We start from the raw sequence: 20,673 nt of genomic DNA on the forward strand, positions 1-20,673 counted from the left end.
AATGTCTGTCAGGTCAGATCAGGAGAACTGTCACCGTCCCTTTCACTTGCAAGCACTATTAGACAGGAGTGAGCAGGCACAGAGAGACATGTCCCTGCTTGCTGCATTTAAAACAGTTATTCTCTTACATTGATCTTATCCATCCATACCTGCCAGGCTGATACATATGCTTTTAATCACAGTATTAGCACTCACTGCATTCTCTCAATGAACATGATGCTAATGCAATGAGATACTAAGGTCATAAAATCAGAATCACTGATTTTCAGAGCCATACAGGGTAGACTTTACACTCCTGACAACTGGTTATTCACATTCAAGTAGTAAGAAGAGCAAACAAAATTTTACCTAAATCCCAAGACCTCATTATATTTTATATAGACAAGTTTCTATTGAGACAAATTGTCCCCTCACTTCAACCAGCATCCTTACTGACAATGGAGGCAGGGGTCCAGAGCTTGGACATATGGGCTTTTTACTCCCTATTTGGTGGCTGTAGTGGTATTTTTAAAACACGTTTTAAAATTCATGTGGCGCAGGATGCCACTGCCCCTGAAGTACTATTTACACCCTATTTGGGGGCAGAAAAGCTCTATCTTAGGTTCTAAGTGGCATGTTGACCTGGAAGCAAGGAGAATTTCTTCTATAAATTTGTAGCACCTCTTTACCAAATGTATCCACAGTCTTGAGCAGATCCCATGCATAGTGTAAGATCAGATCCAACCGAAATTACTGACTTAAACGTTCTTGGAGCCTGCCACAGCGAAACCTGCTAAAATTAGATGTCCCCAGAATGTGGAAGTTCAGTGGGTCCTAGGCATTTTTAATGCCATCTTAGCATGCCAGATTTCATAAAATTATTTTGCTGTAACAGTAACTTACATTGCATTGCATAGTGACTCCAGGTTTTTATAGGAAGGCAGAAAATTTGCATCTAAAATGAGGCAAGGTCATCATAGCACAAGGAAAGCCTCATCAGAGACTCTCAAAGAGCACAAGCAGGGCCCTTTTCCCAAGGGAGAACTGCAGCAGAGTCAGGGCATTGCCTGACCAGGTGAGTGGTGGCCAGGTCTGCTTGCTCCTGCACACTCAGGTGGGCACACAGAGCCCACAGCCATTGGGCTGTTGCAAGGCAAAGCAGCTGGAAGAGGACACAATCCCCTCACAGGCCAATTTTACTAGCAAACCAGCAGCCTTAAGTCCTCAGAGAAGACTACCCTTCGACACCCAGGCAGTAATCATGTAAGCAATGGCTTACATCCTAGGGAGAAAGGGAAGCCAATTCCATGCTGCTCAAGTAGCACAGAGAGGTCAAATCACAGTAAAAATCAGGTATTTATCTCACCCCTCAGTGGTATTATGGAAACAAGCTCTGAAAATACAAAGTCCCACCTGAGTAGCAAATACTGGGATCACAGGAGAAAAGGTAAACTAGTCCATTTAGGGTATCATGACTTGAACATATAAACTGAGAAAACTGTGTGTGTGTTTGAAACTTCAGGGAACTTGACAGAGGTTGTGCATAACTGGTGGAGACAAAGGCGAGATAACAGCTAAATGACTTGTTACTGGCCTCTTTTCAAAGAATGATGGTCTGACCTTACTACCACGAAAATAATGTGAGTCCAATCAGTCAATCAGATCTCATTTGACTGCTTCAGCATGCGAGGTAAACTGCACACACTCTCTGTGAAATTTTTCCAGTCTGGGCACTGGGTAGATGAAATGAAGGCAGCTTGTTAGCAAGCAAACAGCACATTTTGATATAGCAACAGAAAGGATCAAAAAAAGCCAGATAGTCCATTAAAAAACATGACTGTTCAAGTCAAATGTAGTCATCCAACCACGCAGCTTGAAACTGCATTGTGAACCAGCCTGTATCAATGCATTAACATTGTGTACAAATATACCACATTTCCACAAGATCTACATATATTTTGCCTGAGTAATAAACATCTTCGAATCATGTGTCTAACTGTAAATATTTATGAGTCATGCCACCCTTTTGAATACAATTTCTATTGCATGGAACTGTTGTTGTAGGTGGAATATGTTTAACCTTGGCATCAGTAATTACTAAATTTTCTCTATGCTGTGCTTCTAAAATAAAGACCAGGATCTGAATACAGCAACAAAAAAACCCACAAAAGCTTTCATTTTTTCATGGCCAGAAAACAAAATACAGAGATTTCAGGAGAAGTCTGAAATCTCAAACTGAATTTGTAAGTGTATAAAATAGTCCCCATCTCCTGGTTTCCTTGACCCTAATCTGGAGAAGAAGTGACCTAACGAGGAAAATAATGGATTTGCTGTGTCTTACTCACAGAATCACACTTTCAGAACTCAGGCCCATGAATGAATTTCGTTCGATTGTACGTATATTGATGTTGTCTTGAATATCTCTGAAAAATAGAATATGACAGAAATTACATCTTCTTGTACATCTATGATTCTTTCAATTCAATATGTTATTTCAAATACAATATTTTTCCTAATAGACAGTCCAAGGAAATATTGTATGCAGAGGTTGACTACTTAAGTTTTTAAGACGTTTTGTCTGCAGAGCACAAATGTTATAATAAAGGTGGGACCATCCCCATACTTCCCTCCCAAATAAGCTGAAGCTATTAAAATGCATAAAAGCACAGATCTTAGAAACCTGAGGTAGATTAAATAGTTCCTCCAGCAAATATACTACCCAGAAAATGCAAACTGAGGAGTTTTGAGGCCATCCCTTCTCACAGCCTCCGAACCAGAAGAAGGAAAATCCATTAGCCTTTTTGGCCTGATTCAGCAGGGTACCTACCAGCCCATGAATAATTCCCCTGCTGATGTCAATGGGGTTGCTTATAAGCTTTGTATGTGCTTAAGAACTTAAGACACGGGACTCTTGTCAATGTGGTTTGTTGAACTGACAAGTTCAGTCTTTCAGCAGTTTTGACTGATATGAGAAAAGGAACGGCAGATATACATTCTGTTGCTTGCTCAAAATAGACCTCAAAGAAGTTAAACAGTATTACTCATAATTTAGACTCAGGATATGGTTGCTTTCATGCTGTTTCTGTTGGAAAGCACAGAACAAAATTAATTATCTGCAAAGCTTGAAATTAGGCTTGGTTCCAAAATTATCTCATGCTGAGAGTTGAATATGGCTACAACTCTGTATTAGCTGACACACAGAGGTCTCATTCTGCACAAGACCCATCAAGACCAATCTTTGAGTATTGGCACAACAGGAATTTTCTTATTGGCCTTGGTGGGGTCAGGATTTGAAACAAGGTCTAGTTTTGGACTTAAGCAGTATAAAGGGCTAGTTATTCTTACAGAAAAGTGAGGCATTTCACCTGAAAAAACCCAAACCTCTTGCTCATCAGGACACGGTAATTCAAATCTAGTTAAGACTGATGATGAACTTACAAGTATACAGGGGAAGGCTCTGTAGCTCTGTATCTGTTGCATTTGCTTGATAGTTTCAGGGAGCCCTGAAATGCAGTCCTCAAAATTACAGTTGTTAAATCTATTACAGCAATTTATTCCTTATGTTATAGGTATGCATGCTATATTCACGCTTCCCTCTCTATGTTTTCTATGCATTTTTATTCATATCAATGGCCTTTGCTAAGACAATTGCAGGATTAAAGTTTCTGCACCTTGAAATCTTCTAATCAAAATTTGAGCACGCAGAACTTTGCCTGTGCATTAACAAATTCTCTTGTTCAATGGTAGGAAAGAAATAGTTGCTTATCTCCTGAGTTTTCTGCTTATCCTAATAACTGGTTGACAAATTTCTGTCCAGATTTTTTTCAGAAAAGAAAATCCAAACTTTTGCTGACATGCATTTTTTAAAGAAAAATGGAGCTTTTACAGGAAAAAAAGTGCCTATTTTCACACAAGGTTTTACTTTTTTTTTTTTCCCTATTACCATTGACATTTTCCATAGAAAAATATATTTTGTTCTCTGGACAGTTTCTCATAAGCATGGCAGAGATATTTCCACAGGTCCGAGATCAGCAATTCTTGCCATGCAAGCCAGAGAACTGTCAGCAGGTGGGAACAAATTTTCACTACCACCAGCCTGGTTTGGATTTCAACTGGTGAGAGAGGAGTAAAAGTCTGTTTATCCATCCCCTGGGCCATCCAGGCACACACTTAGAGGAAGAGCGGTCTGTAAAGTGCAACCTATAACACTTTGTAGAAATAAGACCCGGGGAGAACTGAGATCTTTCAGGCCACATTATAATGGATGCCTACAAAATTACAACCCAAAATGCTACCATGAAGCTAATAAGTGAACACAAGGGGAATCAAATCTTGAAAGGTGTTGTTGAAGCTGGAAAACATTCAAAGGGATCTTTTAAAAAGTGAAAAGTGGACATTAAAACTTACAGTAAGACTTTCTGGAAAGAGTGCACCTTAAGAACAGCAGGTAAAAACCGAAGGCCAGTGTTTGATATTAACCTAAGGTGTAGAGAACAGATGAAGATTATTCACTCTTCCCCAGGAACAAAACAATAATTAATAAAGAGGAAAGAACATTGGACTTAAAATGGTAGCCACAAAAGGCAAAGTTTAGCCACATACAGGGGTTTTGCTCATGGTAAACTTGGCATTGTAATGTAACAAGGGTTTTTGGCAAATCATGAGCCCCACTGAAACCAAGGGAGAAATCCTGCCCTGGATAATTGCACAGTCCCTCCTGATGATCTCAGGAAACTGTCAATATTAATTTCACAACCACATCCTAAGAAATCAACTGCACAGACACAGAATAATTATTTTCATAGTAGCTCTTTTAAGACAAAAGTATCAACTCACCACAATTTCAACTTTCTACTGCAATAAAGGATACATTAATTCCATTGGAAATAACATTATTTCATGAAAATAAGGGAGAATTAGGAAGCTTTATTCCCCAGCACCTCCCATAGCAAGGAAGCAGATACATGGAAACATTTCAGCATCTTGCATGACTAGAAATGGGCCCAAGTCTCTGTGTTTATCATCTGCTTCCAGCCTCTCACCACGTTGAACATCACTGGCTTCTGCATTGCAGTTCCTGTCCGTGAAACACCGTCCCCGGAATGATAACTCTGAAAGATAACTCTGTGCCTACAACCAGAGGGGAAACAGGGCCATGGGTATCCACAGAGCCGCATTGTGTCCAATTTTAGCAAATGTTGTTACCCAGAGCAGTAACAAAGGCAGGACAAGCGTGATGCTGCCATGCAGCAGGAGGCAGCTGGTGGCTGCTGATGTCTGGGAGGGCTGAGCGCAGGAGGCAGGCAGAGTTGGGTCAGGCTGATGCTACCAAACAAAGACAAAATTTGGATCCTTGAAAGGATAGTTATCTCTTTGTATTTTTAATATGTTGGATGGTAGAGAAGGTAACATTTCATTGAGAGCGTTGGAAAAACCTTAGTAGTACATGGAAAATATTTTTTATCCTGACACTTAAACAGAACAATGTTCTTTCACTACTGGATGTGATTTCTTTTTTCAAGATTAATTCCTGAATAATTGAATGATGAAGAAAAGCACTGTCTGAGACTGGAAAAAAGAACAGGATTCATTTGATGTTTATTATGAGCCTAGATTATTTCAGGAGAGTTGTAACCTTTCGAGTTTCACAAAGTGAACTGAAGCTAAACACCTATACATGACAACCAGATCCTAAATTTGGGCACTGAGGGTGACACAGAAGTCATTCACTTGCATAGGTATTGCTCTGATCTCCCTGAGGTGGTATCTGGATATCCTCAATGTACACATTGCAAAGCCAGCTTGTCATCTGTCTCATATGCACAAAAAAAAGTAAAGTATAGTGAACATTCAAGAAGCCAAGTTGGGAAAGTTGCTGAAATGTCATGGCTGTTTCATCTCAGGAGTCAGAGTAGTCCGACATTGCATTAGTTTAAAAATAACAGTTATCACATATGACCAAGAAAGCTCTACAAAAACACATTTCAAAAATATTACATATAGTTAAATAGAAAGCATGATTAATGAAGTAGGTGGATTTCACAAGGCCCTTATTATTTAAAGTACTTCTGCACTTGTATTTCGTGAAAGGAGAATTAGAAGCAACAAACGAAGAACCTGTAACTCCCTCCTTACAGTATTTTAAAGTACACTCTCTAAATTACTGGAGATGTACAGGAATTTAGTTGAAAGCTGCCTTTAATTTTAAATGAGTCATATGCTAAAAATTTATGTAATTATTTCTACAAGCCACTTGTTAAACAGGAGTTATGCTATGCTTTTGCCTTAGTAGAAGCGAACTGCTGCCATGTCTTGTGTCGTTATTGCAGGACGGAGGAGAAGATATGAGAAGCTTTCCTTTCTACAGTACTTTGCCAAGAAAATCTCCAGCATCGTGCCGCAGTAATGAAAGATGACGATACTCTAATATATGATACTCAAATACTGCCTCCAATGCAACTTACTCCCAATGTATCAAAATAACACACTAGTTAGAAGGGCTTTCACCATACATGTATGAAGAAACATATCCAGGATCTTTGGTTGATGCCATAGTCCAGTCCTTATCTTTTCAGTAATCCAAAAGTGTTCAGTGCTCAATTTGTACCGGTGTCATCTGAGCAGTATGAGATGAAGAGCAAAGTATCTTTGACAAATTATTACATTTTGAAGTAAATCTACAGGTGGCACAAAGCACTGATTGCACAGAGATACAGAACAGTGATTAGGAGCAGGAGAGGATGTTCTTTTAATTAATTGCAGAAAAAGAACTAAAAAGATATTTAGTTAGACTGCAGCCTAGATCCTCCCTCTCTTTTTATTCAACCAGCAAATCTCCAGAGGACTTTAAGTGGATAATCTTGTTAGGATGTAGATAATCCAATTTACTGAATATCTTTCCTGCAGGACAGTTTTGTCAATATATTTACCATATAACATATACATCCTTAGTAGCCTCAGTTTAAACAAGTGTCCTCTTTAATCTGTGTTATAACTGAGTCCCCCCTTGCCATGCATAAACAGCTCAGTAAGAACCTGTTTTTCAGACCGCTGATGGCTGCTTTCCAAAGCATTAATTGTCTTTCTGAAAAGGCTTACTGCAGTCAGCACTTAAGAAACCAGAGCACCCTGATCAGCAGAGAAAAAAAAAATCTTTCAGGAACTAATTCCTAGAAGATTCTGGCTGCTTATCTCCAGATATAGCAACAAGCCTGCTCTTTTTAATGCCAAATTGGTTGGAACTACTCTGACAAAACTGGGAACACAGTTGACCTCATCAACTTATTGTGGGATTTGCTAAATTGCAAACCCGAAGTGGGCAGAGATAAATACAACATAACTCAGGAAGCATTATTTTTGTATCCCTTAATCATGCTGGTTACTTTATACTGCATGTGAGCCTGACTTCACCCAGAGATTCCTCTGACTCACATGTACCAGCCTTGCAGGCTAAACTGAGACTATAATCCACAATGCTAACTCCTGGGGCAAAATCTTTAACTGTGAGGCTGCCATGCAAAAGGAAGGAAAAGAGCATTGCTTCTTTTTATTGAAGAGGCAACTCCATGCAAAGGGTCCGATAGATACTCTGTGGACTTGGGTGCATTTGCCGCAAATACAGATTTGGGTTTAGGAAGCATACCAGGAACACGTGTGTCAGATCCTCCACAAAATAAGACCAGGTAGGTGCAAGCATCTGCAAGACTCTGGAGTTGGGCTCTGTGCTCCACATGCAAACTATTTTGCAGGTAAACTACATGCTTTTGTGACCTAAATTTCCCTTCCCCTCCAACAATCCAACTGTATGCCCTCAAAATTGATCTGAAAAGAGTGCTAAATTTAAATCTTTCTATTTTAAGGTGAGATTGCTTAATGCAAGATGTCGACACATCCACTGTTAAAAAGAACCAAAGGACACAGATTACACATGAGAACTAATTCTGGAAAGAAAATAGGTTTGAAAAGCCATTATGACATTATTAAACAGACAATGCCACAGCTCTTCTTAATGAGAACCAGATAAATAATCTTGTACCCATGAAAAGGTCAATAAGTTACCATTTTGAAGCAGTCGGTGTCTTTGGCATATATCCAGGAAGACCAATTAACAATTTTTTTCACTGCTTCTAAAAGACTGGTAAGAAATTTAAGGTTGTATTTTTCTAGAAGATTTAGAGCATTTCAGCATTGCATTTTTTAGCATTTTTCTCTCAGTGTTTTTGCCATACTAGTAATGATGATGCAGGAGACAAAGGGAGTAGGCTAAGTGTGGAATCTGTACTCAAGCTGGCAGAGATAAAAGCCTATTAATGTTCGGCAGCTAGTGTCTGTAATGAGCCTTTGAAGTTGATGAGAGGACTGACAAGGCTAGCCAGAGCTTCTTGCTTGCCTATAAATGAGACCTAGTAGCTATGCAACTATTTTTGAAGCAGCACAGAGAAATCCTTGCAAGCAACATGTTGCAAAGGTCATTAAACTGATGGGCTGTGGTGTCTGGGCTCAATCTCAGGCATTAACATCAATTCAGTTTTCTCTCTCTCTCTCTTTTTTTTTTTTTTTTTTTAACTGCCAGTAAATATATATTTTGCTGTGAGACTTTCTGAACTCCAGCAGTTCTGTCACAGCCATGACACTGTTGTGAGGAAGCAAACGGTGCATCTTATGTGCTGGCAGACTTCTACTACACCTTGAAACTTCAGAACTAAATGAGCCCTATAATGGGCAGGTTCTTGAGTCCCCTTGCTTTGGCATGCTGGTTGCAGCTGGGTCTTACGATGCCTCTTTACACGGAGATATTGGTGTGCCTGTGCCAGCTGTTCAGCCTGGTAGTTCAGACTCGGAAGAGCTACAGAGGTCTATGGCAGCGTCTGCAGCAGAAGATTGGGCTAAGGACCTCTCTGAGTACAGGCCTCCATCTCCAGCTCTGCTGCCTTGATGTGGACTATTTGGGAAGCTGGCATGGATCCCAGCTGGGGAGAAGGTACACCACATGGGCGACAGCAATATATCCCAGTGGGACCAGCATCAGGTTTGCTTTTCCACTCACACGCGACTCTGTGTATGGTTGGACAGAATCTCCTAATCTTTTGTGTTAAAAGCTATTTATGAAATCACTTGCTATTCCTTTCTAACTTCCAGCAGGTAATGGGAGAATTAGTCTGTGATGTACAGAGGTTTGTTAGTTTCCCTTCACGGTCTTAAAATTTTTATCATTTCTCAAATAGTTGTTAATAGCATTTCTATTTACAGAAACACTTAACCTCTTTTCTAAATTATTTTAAACCCTAGTCCCACATGTTTACAATATTTTACTTCTATATTGTGTAAAAAAACAAACAAAAAAAAACCCCCAAAACACAACAACCAAAAAACAAACACAAACCCCATCAATCTGTTAACTTCCCTCGGTATCTTGCCTTATGTTTTCACTAACTGACCCTTCCTCATATTTCACATGAAGGTGAATATCAGGACTGGGTTATTTTTACCAGCTCCCATTTTGCAGCCTTCCATCAAAGTTTCTGCTTTCTCATTAGATTAAGTCATATTCTTTCAAACAGCATAACTCTCTGCCTTTTAAAGGGGGATTTCTAAAAGGGGAAGCACCAGTGAGTGGAACAAGGGGATGGAGAAAGTGGCAATCTTTCCTACAAAAATGTGCCAAGAGGGAGCATGAAGGTACAACTGAGTGACCTGAGCACAATGTCATTTGGCATCACACCTGGCTGAGTGCTACTTGGAAGGGTCCTACAGGGAGCTCTGGCTCCTGACCCCCATGGTGTGAATCAATGTAGCTCAACTGAAGCCAAAGGTGTTGCACTGATTTATACCCCGAGCTATACTACCTCAAATCTTGTCCTTAGCATGAAAGACACATTCATCTGCTCAGATGCTCAAAGTCATGAAGCTTGCACCTGATGTACTACTTACAGTCAAGCAAGTTTTTGTTTGTTGGTTGGTTGGTTTCATTTTGTTTTTCAAAAAACAACAGCACAGAAAGCATGCAGCATAAATCCATTAGTGGAGTAAACACCAAAGATGAACTTTATCAGTTTAAATTAGAGAAAAGCTTTAGCACAAGAATGAATCTGACAGAAGTGTCCACAAATAAAATTTGAGAAAATTTCCTAGCCACCAAATTATTGAGTTTCTGGAAAAGCCTCCCCTGGAAAAAAGAAAGAAAGCAGAAAACAATGGAGAGCATGAAAAATTTCAATAAAGCACTTAATTACTGGGATTCATTGAGTCGAGCCAGTAAGAAACTGGATACAGTAGTCTGGGGAGTCTCCTCCTGTCCTGTGTGCCCACAAGATAGAATACCTTAAAAAGTACTCAATATATATTTTCCTCTGATTTCAATCAGTGAGTAGAAATAGCTAAAGAGGAGAGGGGAATGGTTAGTTTGACAAGCAATCCTCCATATTTCTATTTTGTTGCTTCTATATGTAGAGCTGCTGCAGCTGAATTTTTATGCAGGTAGCATGTCTGAATATGTGAGCCAACATGTATGGGAGCATGTAATAGCAAATGTTCAAAAGAGGGAGCATCCACTAAAGTAATGAGAAAAACCTCCACTATTTCAGATATTTAAAGTAGGGATTTACCCTTTCCTTGCAACCTATAGTTTGTGTGTCCCACGTTTAAAAAAATCACTGAAATTAGTTTGCTTATCATGTGTTCACAATTCTTCTTGCTGTTCTTCAATTTTGTATGAGATAAATGTGCCCTCATTCTTTCTAACCATCTGTACACCTGACAACTGTACTACCCATAACAGCTTGTTCCGGGGATTTTACATGGAACAAACAAATGCTGTGTTTTTGTTCATAGGTAGCCAGAATTACTCAAAGACAGCAGTCGCCACTGAATGACTCAGGCTTGAAACCAAAGGAAAAAGGCATATGGTATCTTTCTCATGACAGTGCAAATTTAAAACTTTATTTCCCTTCTGCCAAGAGAAAAGTCTGTGTTTCAGTTATGGACATAAAAAATTAATCAAGGTGCCTGGTGAATTTGATAAAGTAGACACTAGTAAAAATACTGGAAAGAACGATAATCCTACTGCAACTCTGGCCACTTATTCCAGTTCAATGAGGGTTTAAATTACAATGGTTTGTGTAGTGCTAAATACAACTTATCTCTTAAATTCCAAACCTTAAATCTCAAATCTTAAAGTTCAAATTAAAACTGACACTTCTTGGCATTTTTGAGCTCAGAACCTGCCAGATGCTAGTGATTTTCAGAGACCTTAAATGCTCATTAGCTTACTGGGAGCTATGCTTATTAGACCACTGACCTGATTTCACCCCATCTTTAAGAAATATCTAACCAGACAATTAAGCACTTACTCTTACGTACTCAAATGTAGAAATTATGATCATGGTTCTTGGATGAGTAAGGCTTCTTGTCTAAGTAAGGAAAACAAGGTTAGGTATATGTGCTCAGGTGAACGGACACACAAAAGTTAAGCTAATATGCTGCTGGGTGTATATGTCATTGTTCAGCAAAGAACACTGTAGGAGCTTATTTAAGCTATGGCCATTAAGAACGATTACTGTTCAACAGAGTTCATTGGACTTCATTGATGTATTATGAAGAGGGGAGATTATTAGTCATGTTAAGATCAGGCAGGCACTAAAAGATGTGAAAATATTTTCGGGTAACAGTTTATTTCAAGGATGGATTCAATTATCACTGAATTGTGACAGCAACACCATGGGAGCAGATGTGGCAACCACAGTTGTGCAAGTAGCATTTTTGATGAGGCTGGCTAATGAAATAGAATCATACTATACACCCAAATGTTGGTATTCTAAGCTTTTAATCATCTCACAACAAGTGTTAATGAAAATCATTGCTATAGCACTGCCATTGCTAAAGAAAAGAGTTTTTGGGTGCTTAATATAATGTGTATGAAGTATAACAGGAAGCAGAGCCACAGCAAAGAGAGATCTTGTCCCAAAGCTTTGAGGAGGAATTTCAACCTAAAGTTGTTTTTAAAGTCAGAAAAAAAAGGCCCAGCTCCTTTTCTCAACACTCAGTGTCAACCTTTTGCTTAGAAAGGCTCAAGGATCTTATGCGTGTGTGAATACTCCATGTAGGGTATTATCTTCAGCTTTCCTGAGGTCTGTGCATTGTTCTGGGGATGAAAATATGGATTCACAATGTACAACTAGCAGGGGGAGCGAGGGCATTATCCTGCTTTATGACCAGAAGTGGTCAGTACAGGTTGAACAGAAATATGCCTGCATCATTTAAAATTACTGTAGTACTTGCAAAGAACAAAAGATCTCACAAATATCTGAGGCTCGGAAGGTGTTGGAAGGCATCTTGATCAATGTACACAAGGTTGTTGGCCTTCTCAATTCTTCTGCAAAGAAAAAATGAAACATCAGCAAAGTATATCAATATATTGATCTTAATGTATCTGTGGTTGCCCCATGATGCAGTGGTACTATATGCTGATATTTTCTTCTTGACAGCAGATCTGCATTATTTCAAATAGCAGTCTACCACTGACCAGCAGACACCACCACCTTTTGATATCAGCAATGGTTTGAAGATAAATTTCAGGCTGAGCAGGGAAAGAAAGAGACAGTTAGGTAAGAAGAAGAAAAAGACAAAGGAAGATTTCAAATGTTTCTTTATCACCATGAATTCTTCAGAGCTTACCTGAACCAAACAGTAAAACCTTTGATACTAGCCTATAATGAACCTTTATAATTGTCTTCTTTGAATTTAGATTGCTCGTTACTTACATTTCATGTAGTTTGGGAAGGCTGGAAAACACATTTGCTTCTATGACCTCCAAGGCATCATTCTGTGAGATCTCTCTGAAAAATAGTTTGAAAGTGATAGAATCATAGAATGGTTTGGCTTGGAAGGGAACTTAAAGATCACCTAGTTCGAACCCCACCTGCCATTGACCTGGCCTTCAACACTTCCAGGGATGGAGCATGGACAACGTCTCTGGGAAACCTATTCCAGTGCCTCATCACCAAGTCAAGATATTTCAAGACATGGTGAAGCACAGAATGGACAAGTGAAAAATTCACAAGGGTCTTCTTCCTAGATTACTGATGAGTTTTAAAAACAAGGTGGATGTCAGGGAAGAGAACAGAGGTTCAGTCCTGCACCTCCTGCTGTCACCATTCCCTGTGTATTAGAAGGCAGCACCCGTCCATCATTGGCTATTGGATCTCTGACATCACTAATTACTGACAAAGTTAAATTAAAGCTTTTAATTCAGTGAAGAAAAGAGGACGTGAAAAGTGACTGAAATAGAGAAGAGAGCTAAAAAATTACCAAGAAACATGACACAACTTCAGCAGTAGGACATGATGTTGTCTTGACCTGACATAAATTACAGAAATTAAAATTTAGTCACCAGCAGACACATCCTTATTAGCAGGAGCTGGAGACCACAGGTATTAAAAAGTCTACCTTGGAGAAAACCTTATTTAATCTCTTTTGTATACAATTAATGTCCACTTCCAGCCATAGAACTGCAGAATAAAAATGACCATTTTTCTCTTATCAACAGAATGCATCTCCTGCTGGTCCAGAATATATATTTTTTTCCTCCCTTAATCTGCGAGATGGCAAAGAGATGGCTCAGGCTCTTGTGTAATGCAGAACTCAGGAGTTCTCTTGGTGAATCAGAGGGTAATTACTGCAGTGCAACCTGCCCTGATTATATCCCTTATGCTGGCAGTGTCCAGGAAAGTTGAGGTAAAGACAGCTGTGCCAGAAGAATTAGAAATTGTGCAAAAATTCTATTTCCCAGGCTGAGGTCAGCTGTAGGAAATAAAATTTATAATATAGATATAACTCAGTGATAATGTAATGGTCTATTGGATTTTATTGGCAAAGTAATTCTGCACATCTTTGAAATGAAACCTTGGATAAATAGTCAGATTACAAACTGGCCAGCACTTGTTGCTGGATATCTTGTTCTTTTGAAATTATATTGATTGCAAATAGATTCTAACAGGCCTGAGGTAAAATAATAGATTGTAATGATAGGTACAGAGCTAAAAAATAACCACAAAAATTATTACAAGCAATATAAAATGTCTTCTACTTCCTTCTCACAACTGAATCATACCTGACAAATTACCTGTCAATTTAAGATACACAAAAGCCTTGCAAAAGAAGTTAAGTTACTCATCTGACCTTTTCCGCTTTAAAAAATGCCTCAGTGGTTTGATATTTTTTAATTTTAATAAGAAGCTCTCCCTCCTGTTTCCTCAAAGTTTTTTACAGAAGAAACTCAGCTCTCCTTTGGTCTGAGAGCTCTACACTCACTGGAAAAAAAGAAAATAAAAGTACCTGACATTTGACAATAAGTAGGTAGGGTGCAATGAGATCTGGGTGTGTTTAGCAGTGCTGAAGCACCAGCTCACAAGTGGACATGTTTCTCTTCATTATTTAGGTTTCCCCAGCAACAAAATACTTTGACTGAGACTGGGATTCCTTCATGCCATGCAAGGTACATGGTCATTGCAAAGGATGTTTCAAAGACTTTTTATGGTCTTCCTGTTAAAAATAATCCATTATCAGATACACAGTAGAAGCAACAACTCCCTACACTGTACTTATAGGACAGTACAATTCATTTGCTTAACTACAGTCTAGAAGATGGGAGGCATCTCAGACTTTTAAAATTCAGATTAGTTTTGCTTGTGCTCTCTTTGGATGGTCAGCAGTATATTTGCCATTCCCCACAATTTAAAAAGCAGCTGTCTAGGAAAAAAAATCACAGGAAGAGCAAAACTTCTAATATCAACAAATCCATTTAGCTAGAAGAGATTTCATGCCACTGAACAGCTTAGAGGAAAGTGTTGCAGATTTGTTGGCCTTATATGGGTAAAAAAAAGTTTATTAAGAAACCATAATACAGTAGTGACCTCACCTGACAAATAGGGTAATCATTTTTTATGATCCAATCTGCTATCTAACTTTGACTCAACTTAGTTGATACTTCTCTTTCAATGGAATGATTAAAACTGAGTGTTTCTGCATCAGTAAAGTGTTTTGGCTTCCTAAGATTGGGGTGGGTTATGGGCTTTGTTTTGGTTTGGAAAATGGAAGATACTGATTCGATTAAAGTAGGGCACGAGCTGGCTACGGCACTTGGGAAGGCTTGAAGAACACATATTTAAGAAAGGAACGAAAGAGAGGTGGGAAGATATGAATCTCTAAATGATTTTTAAAAGAATTAAATGACACTTGTAGGAGGGGAGTGTTTCTGCAATTTGGGGAAATGCTTGGCTTTCATTCTAATATTCCTATTCACAGGTACAAAAGCTACAGAATTATTTTTTTTTTTGTCTATTTCAAATGATTTTTGCAGTCTTCCAGCTCAGGCAAACAACTGCTACAGCCATTGTGGTTATAGACAAGTGAAGGGAACAAAAGAGAAACTCATCAATGGCAGAAGGCAGGAATCCTGCTGGTTTTGTGCTTTTTCTTCTGTGTTCAGGGGACAGCAGGGGATGAGGGAAAAGGACAAGACCCTCTCTCCCCAGCAATGAATTGTGCATCCTCTGCCACACTCTCCAGGAAATCCTGTTAGTGATGACCTTACTTATCACTGTTCTTCACAAATGAATCCCAGTTTACAGCACTAAAGTGTTGTTTTCTGACAGAAGGCCGTCGCTATTCTTGTCCTTTGGGGTGTACACATACCTGTTACAAGCTGTCATTCAGGTAAGAAGGATAAATTAAAAAAAAAATAGTTCAGTTCAGATCAGTCACAGACTGTGAACAGTGGGTAAGCACTAGTCGGCATTTTGGTTGCACAGTTTGCACAAACAATTTATTCATACCTGGCAAAAAAATGCACACCCTGCTCATGGGAAACCAAAAGAACATAAGCTTGGATACAGCTGTCTCTGGTATTAAAAGTACCAACCACTGCTGCTCACATCAAACAACCAACTCGTCAGACTCAGATCCTCTGTAGAGGACAACAAATAATATATGCAGCAGCAGGTACAAACAGAAAAAAGGAGATTGCTGGCTAGTATTTGTGCAAGTGATTTGTCTTACAGTATAAATACACACAGACAGATGATTGCTCATAATGTGTGTCTTATTATATGTCATCACGAGACAAGATGGGACTGTTATTACATTGTTTGTTTGCAATGAATGATACTATTAGCTTTACTGCTAGCTTTCACAGCAAATACAGATCACAATTTAGGCATCATTTCTGATGCATGTAAGCCTTTGAATAGATGATATGCAAAACAATCAAGGACAATTTCTTAAAGAAAAGCAAACCTCCAAAGCCCCAAACCACCCAGTGATTGCAAAGTGCTTGGGCATCTGCTAAACTTAGTTTCCACTCCCTGCACAGCTCTATTGAAGTGAACAGTGATCCTCAAAAGCGTTAATTGTTTACTCAAACGCAACCTAAAAGAGGAAAATCTATTCAGTAAGAATGTTTTATATATGCATAAAGGATGATTGGTTTTATTTTTCTTCAAAAAGAATGTGAGACTTCAAGGTGTGACAACATTACACCACTAAGGAAATTCCTCTAATTAGCCACTAACGTAACAAACTAATTGTTATTACTTAATCACAAGCATCTCACTACAGTGCAGCATTTCCGTGTGCAAGAGGCAGAGCCAGTGACAGCAGTGAGAGACAGAAAACAAAGAGAAGGAAGGTGCTGCCTAGTGGCAGTACAGTCTCAGCTCAGCTCAGCCTGCAAAGCTGCCCTTAGGCAGGGCTGGGAGTACATCTTCATGACATCTGTGACAGAGCTCAGCTTGAAGTGTAGGAAGTATTCCTCTTCAAACCAGCTGCACTCAAAGCTCGACCCATAAAAATCAATATACATTGAAATGGCCTTTTAAACAATTCTATTAGCAAGGAATTTATAGTTCATGGCAGTTTCTTTGAAGTCCGCTAAAGAAAAAGTCTCTTAGACTAATCAAAGTCTTATAGCAAAAGCAAGACTATATTAAACTCACAAACTAATGGTCTTGCAGCCAAGTGGTCTCACATTTCAAAATAATGAAAGAATAAAAAACTGGACATTTATATGTCTTTTATGATAAGATTTCCTTTCAGGATCAGAGCAGGGAACACAGACAGGGACAGGGTCACAGAATCACAGAATGTTAGGGATTGCTACAAAAATGTATCTATTTAAAACAAATATGTGTGTATGTATGTGCGAATATATACGGATACAGAAGTTTAATATAGATGAGTAAGTGGCAACTTGTGTCGAAGAAAAGCAAAGTATTCTCATTGCAGAAGACCACCTTAGAGGCAGATTACTAATTGTAATACTAGCAGCAGGACTGGCACAGAGTAACTGGTGCCCAACTGGTGAGCTTGGCTCTATGACAACTACAGCAAATGTGGGATTTATGGTTTTCTGGATTTTGTCTCCCTATGGCAGACTAGCAGAGGGGGCTGTCTGGTTTGTTGAGGTTTCTCAGGCACCTTTTTGGTGCATGCACCTTGCCCACAGACATAGCACCTGGTGTAAAGGGGGAATTTCATTGCCCTCCTCTGTAGCACTGGATGTGAACCCTCCTTGCAAACTCCTGCATCTTTCCTTAGATTCCCTTCCAGAGTAGGTACGTACGTAAGCTATACACTTGATACATCATAATTGGGCTTTTTGGCCTTTTATGATGAGCCTTTGGGACATTTTTTTTGTGGCATAAGTATTCTGTGGATTCCTGTGAACGATTTTCGCTCTATAGGTACCTACAATTAGCAGTGATACTGGAGGTGTCAGGTACTGATTCCCAGAGCAGCTGGCCTTGCTGGGCTCTCTGCAGTGCAACAAATCATTTCCATTGCTTTGCATTGATTTAAGGGAAAAAGTAAGAGGGAAAAAAAAAAAAAAAAAAGAGCAAAAATTTTTATCTTCCTGCCGCTTTCTTTAAATATAAATGCTCTTTAGAAAAATTTGCCCGGTCAGTTTTACTTGATAGTTTGACGGATGCCACAATTTAGGTCAAGCTTAAGAAGGAATTAGCAGTGGTGTGGTGTCACACAGGTAATCCTGCCCAACATTCATTGGGTGAACATCCCTGGGAACAGCCTGTGATGTGTCTGTGAACCGAAAAATTTAACACCTGGCTACCTCGGTCTCCACGTTGTAGATGGAGGAGCTCTTATTTCTTTCAATCTGATCAGAAACAAGCCAGTTTGAAATCACATTTTGAAAACTTCCCTCTAGAGTGACAGCCAAATGCTACTACATTGATTTAAGCAGGTTACAAAAGAAAAGCTATTTTTCTTAAAAGTATTAGAGACTTCTGACCTTTTTAAAGATAGATATTTGACACTTTCTCCTGCCACTTCCCTTGTGAACATGAAAAACATGTCTCCCTGCCATGATTTATTGAACACCAGGGAGTTACAGGCTAATATATCTTAGCAGTTATTGACATTTCAAAGATGAATTCAAACACTGCCTCTTCTCATCATCTCTTTACTTTGCTGAAGATATATACACACGTTGTACTGACCTGACTAAATAAGTGGGATAGTCATTTAACCAATTGAGTATTAACGATGATTTCACACTTAGAGAAAAATAATGTATATGTAAGTCTTTGAAGGAGATTATCAGGAGGCACCAATACTGTGTTTTCCTGCCTTCTCCACAGGGCATGACACCGTATTCTCAAATAAATCAGTGCAAGCATGGGAAAAATAAAATGTAATTTTTCACAGAGCAGACAGAAGCAAAGGAGATTTTACTTCTATTGGTGCTTTAGCAGGATGCCAGAAATCCAGATGAAAGTCTGTTGAGAGTTTGGTTGCATCAAATTAATTGTCCATCTAACAGTTTTAAACTGGTCTCTCTAATCAGAAAAAGTGTGCTATTCATTTGCAGAATTGGAATATTATAAGAATTGGGTCTGATAGCAGAAGCTACATCATTATAAGAATTGATTTTATAATAAGTACAGTTTGGGGGGATAGATATCTTCTCATACTCTGGCACTAAGGGATGTATCATACTAGTTTTAGTTTATTGCCAGAAAAGTTGAAAATGTGGGAAGCTTTGTAGAGTCAAACAAGCAAGGACTGAATGTTTGGAGGAAATGGCAGCTTTCTGCAGAAATGCTGGCTTCATGTAGGCAACCCAGAGAGATGGGTTTTTAATTCAGTGCCTTCCAGTCACTGGGGCAGATATACCCTCTGCCCCCTGCATTCAGGCATCGTGACGTTTTACCTTTGACTATGAAAGCTTCTAGGGAAGGCAGAAAAATGTCTCTAAAATAAAGACACACAGCCTAGCAATGTCATTTCTTTCTCAGACATGAGGGGTTCCAGAAGATCTTGAGATCATGCTGGCAGACAAAGATGGTTGTTCAGCCAAGTGGGGGACCTGCCGGTTCAAAGATGCTGACATAAGCTTCATGCCCACCTTGTAACTCCTTACATGGAAATGGGCTAGAAGCATTTATTTCCACTTATCTTTTATTAGTTCTCTCTTGGCTTTGATAGCCAGCTAACGATTAATAGTTTTATTCATATGAACTAGGGAGATGAGATTACATTTGGGATAATCGCTCAGACTGCCGGAGTAAATGGGAACCCTCAGTTCAGAGGAGACTGAATCCTGCCTGACCTGGATATTCTTCGTGGGGCAAAATGTGATTCAAACAAATTTCTGGGGAAAATGAATAGGCAAACTGTCTTGGAGTGGGAGAATGTATGTCTTCCAGGACCCAAAGTCTAGTGACAGACTTTGCAAAAAGTCCATCTTGAAGCAGATGCTTCCAGACACTTCAACAGACAGTTATGGAATACTTTAAGAAAGCCCACATGGGCAAGAGTTGCCTCTGGCGGACAGTTCATTACTAACCCAAATGTGTTACAAAAACAGGAAGATCCAGAATAACAAGTGCCTCAGATATGCATGATTAAACTATTTAGGTAAGAAGGAAAATTGTGAGAAAACCCCTCTCACTCCTCAGTTCTTGCATTAAAAATGTTCCCAGGTTTATTAGAGGACTCTGAGAATTCACCAGAGCAAATCTTGCAGTATGTTACACGCACTTCAGTGAAAATAAATCCCCATGATTTGACCCATCATGAGAAAAAAATTAACATTGCCTAATGTTAAACACAATTACTAATAAAGACACCATCTTCCAGCTAACACCATCCAATACATCTTTCAAATGTCCTCCTGAAGGGATTTAAGCTTCTGTTATTTAACGTTACCTTCTTTGTGTGAAATATCTTTTTCCAGCACAAATATTTCTTTCTGTCTTCTTTTCTGTTTGCATTCATTCTTCCCTTCCATAACAACTACTTACTATTCTTGTGGTTTGTGTATAATTGAGGCCTTGACCCTACAAATTCTGATACTTGAGCTTTGACTCTTTTCTCAGCCAAGACCCCATTGCATAAATATTTCGTGACTGAGGTCCTCAGATATAACCTACCTGGGAAAGGAATCTTCTTTTATGTTTCTGAAGTTGAAACCAAACCTCTGCCTTGTAGCAGACTGCTAGAGAAAACACAAGCACTAGCAAGAAGATATTGAGCCAAGACCCTTACAAAACAAGCGTGCAACAAGAGTTATTTATATGATTGCAATGCTATGCTATTATAAACAGAAAAACTTACCACTAAGCCCAAATCTGCAGGTTCTATGTTGGAGGATGCATAGATGACATACTACAGAAACATGGG

At 39.1% G+C, this 20,673-nt stretch overlaps 1 protein-coding gene across 1 annotated transcript in view; it reads right to left on the reverse strand.

Annotated features, from left to right (window-relative positions):
* Positions 1–20,673, reverse strand: part of FSHR (follicle stimulating hormone receptor) — a gene marked incomplete at both ends in the record, with an annotated part of 82,946 nt that overhangs the window by 13,615 nt on the left and 48,658 nt on the right. The window contains 4 exons of the mRNA XM_080342281.1: positions 2,325–2,402; positions 4,387–4,458; positions 12,275–12,349; positions 12,738–12,812. Of these exons, the coding sequence (XP_080198407.1) occupies positions 2,325–2,402; positions 4,387–4,458; positions 12,275–12,349; positions 12,738–12,812 (300 nt within the window). The remainder of the gene's footprint in view (positions 1–2,324; positions 2,403–4,386; positions 4,459–12,274; positions 12,350–12,737; positions 12,813–20,673) is intronic.

The sequence above is a fragment of the Nesoenas mayeri genome, assembly GCF_963082525.1.
Source record: "Nesoenas mayeri genome assembly, chromosome: 3".
NCBI classification, from domain to species: Eukaryota; Metazoa; Chordata; class Aves; order Columbiformes; family Columbidae; genus Nesoenas; species Nesoenas mayeri.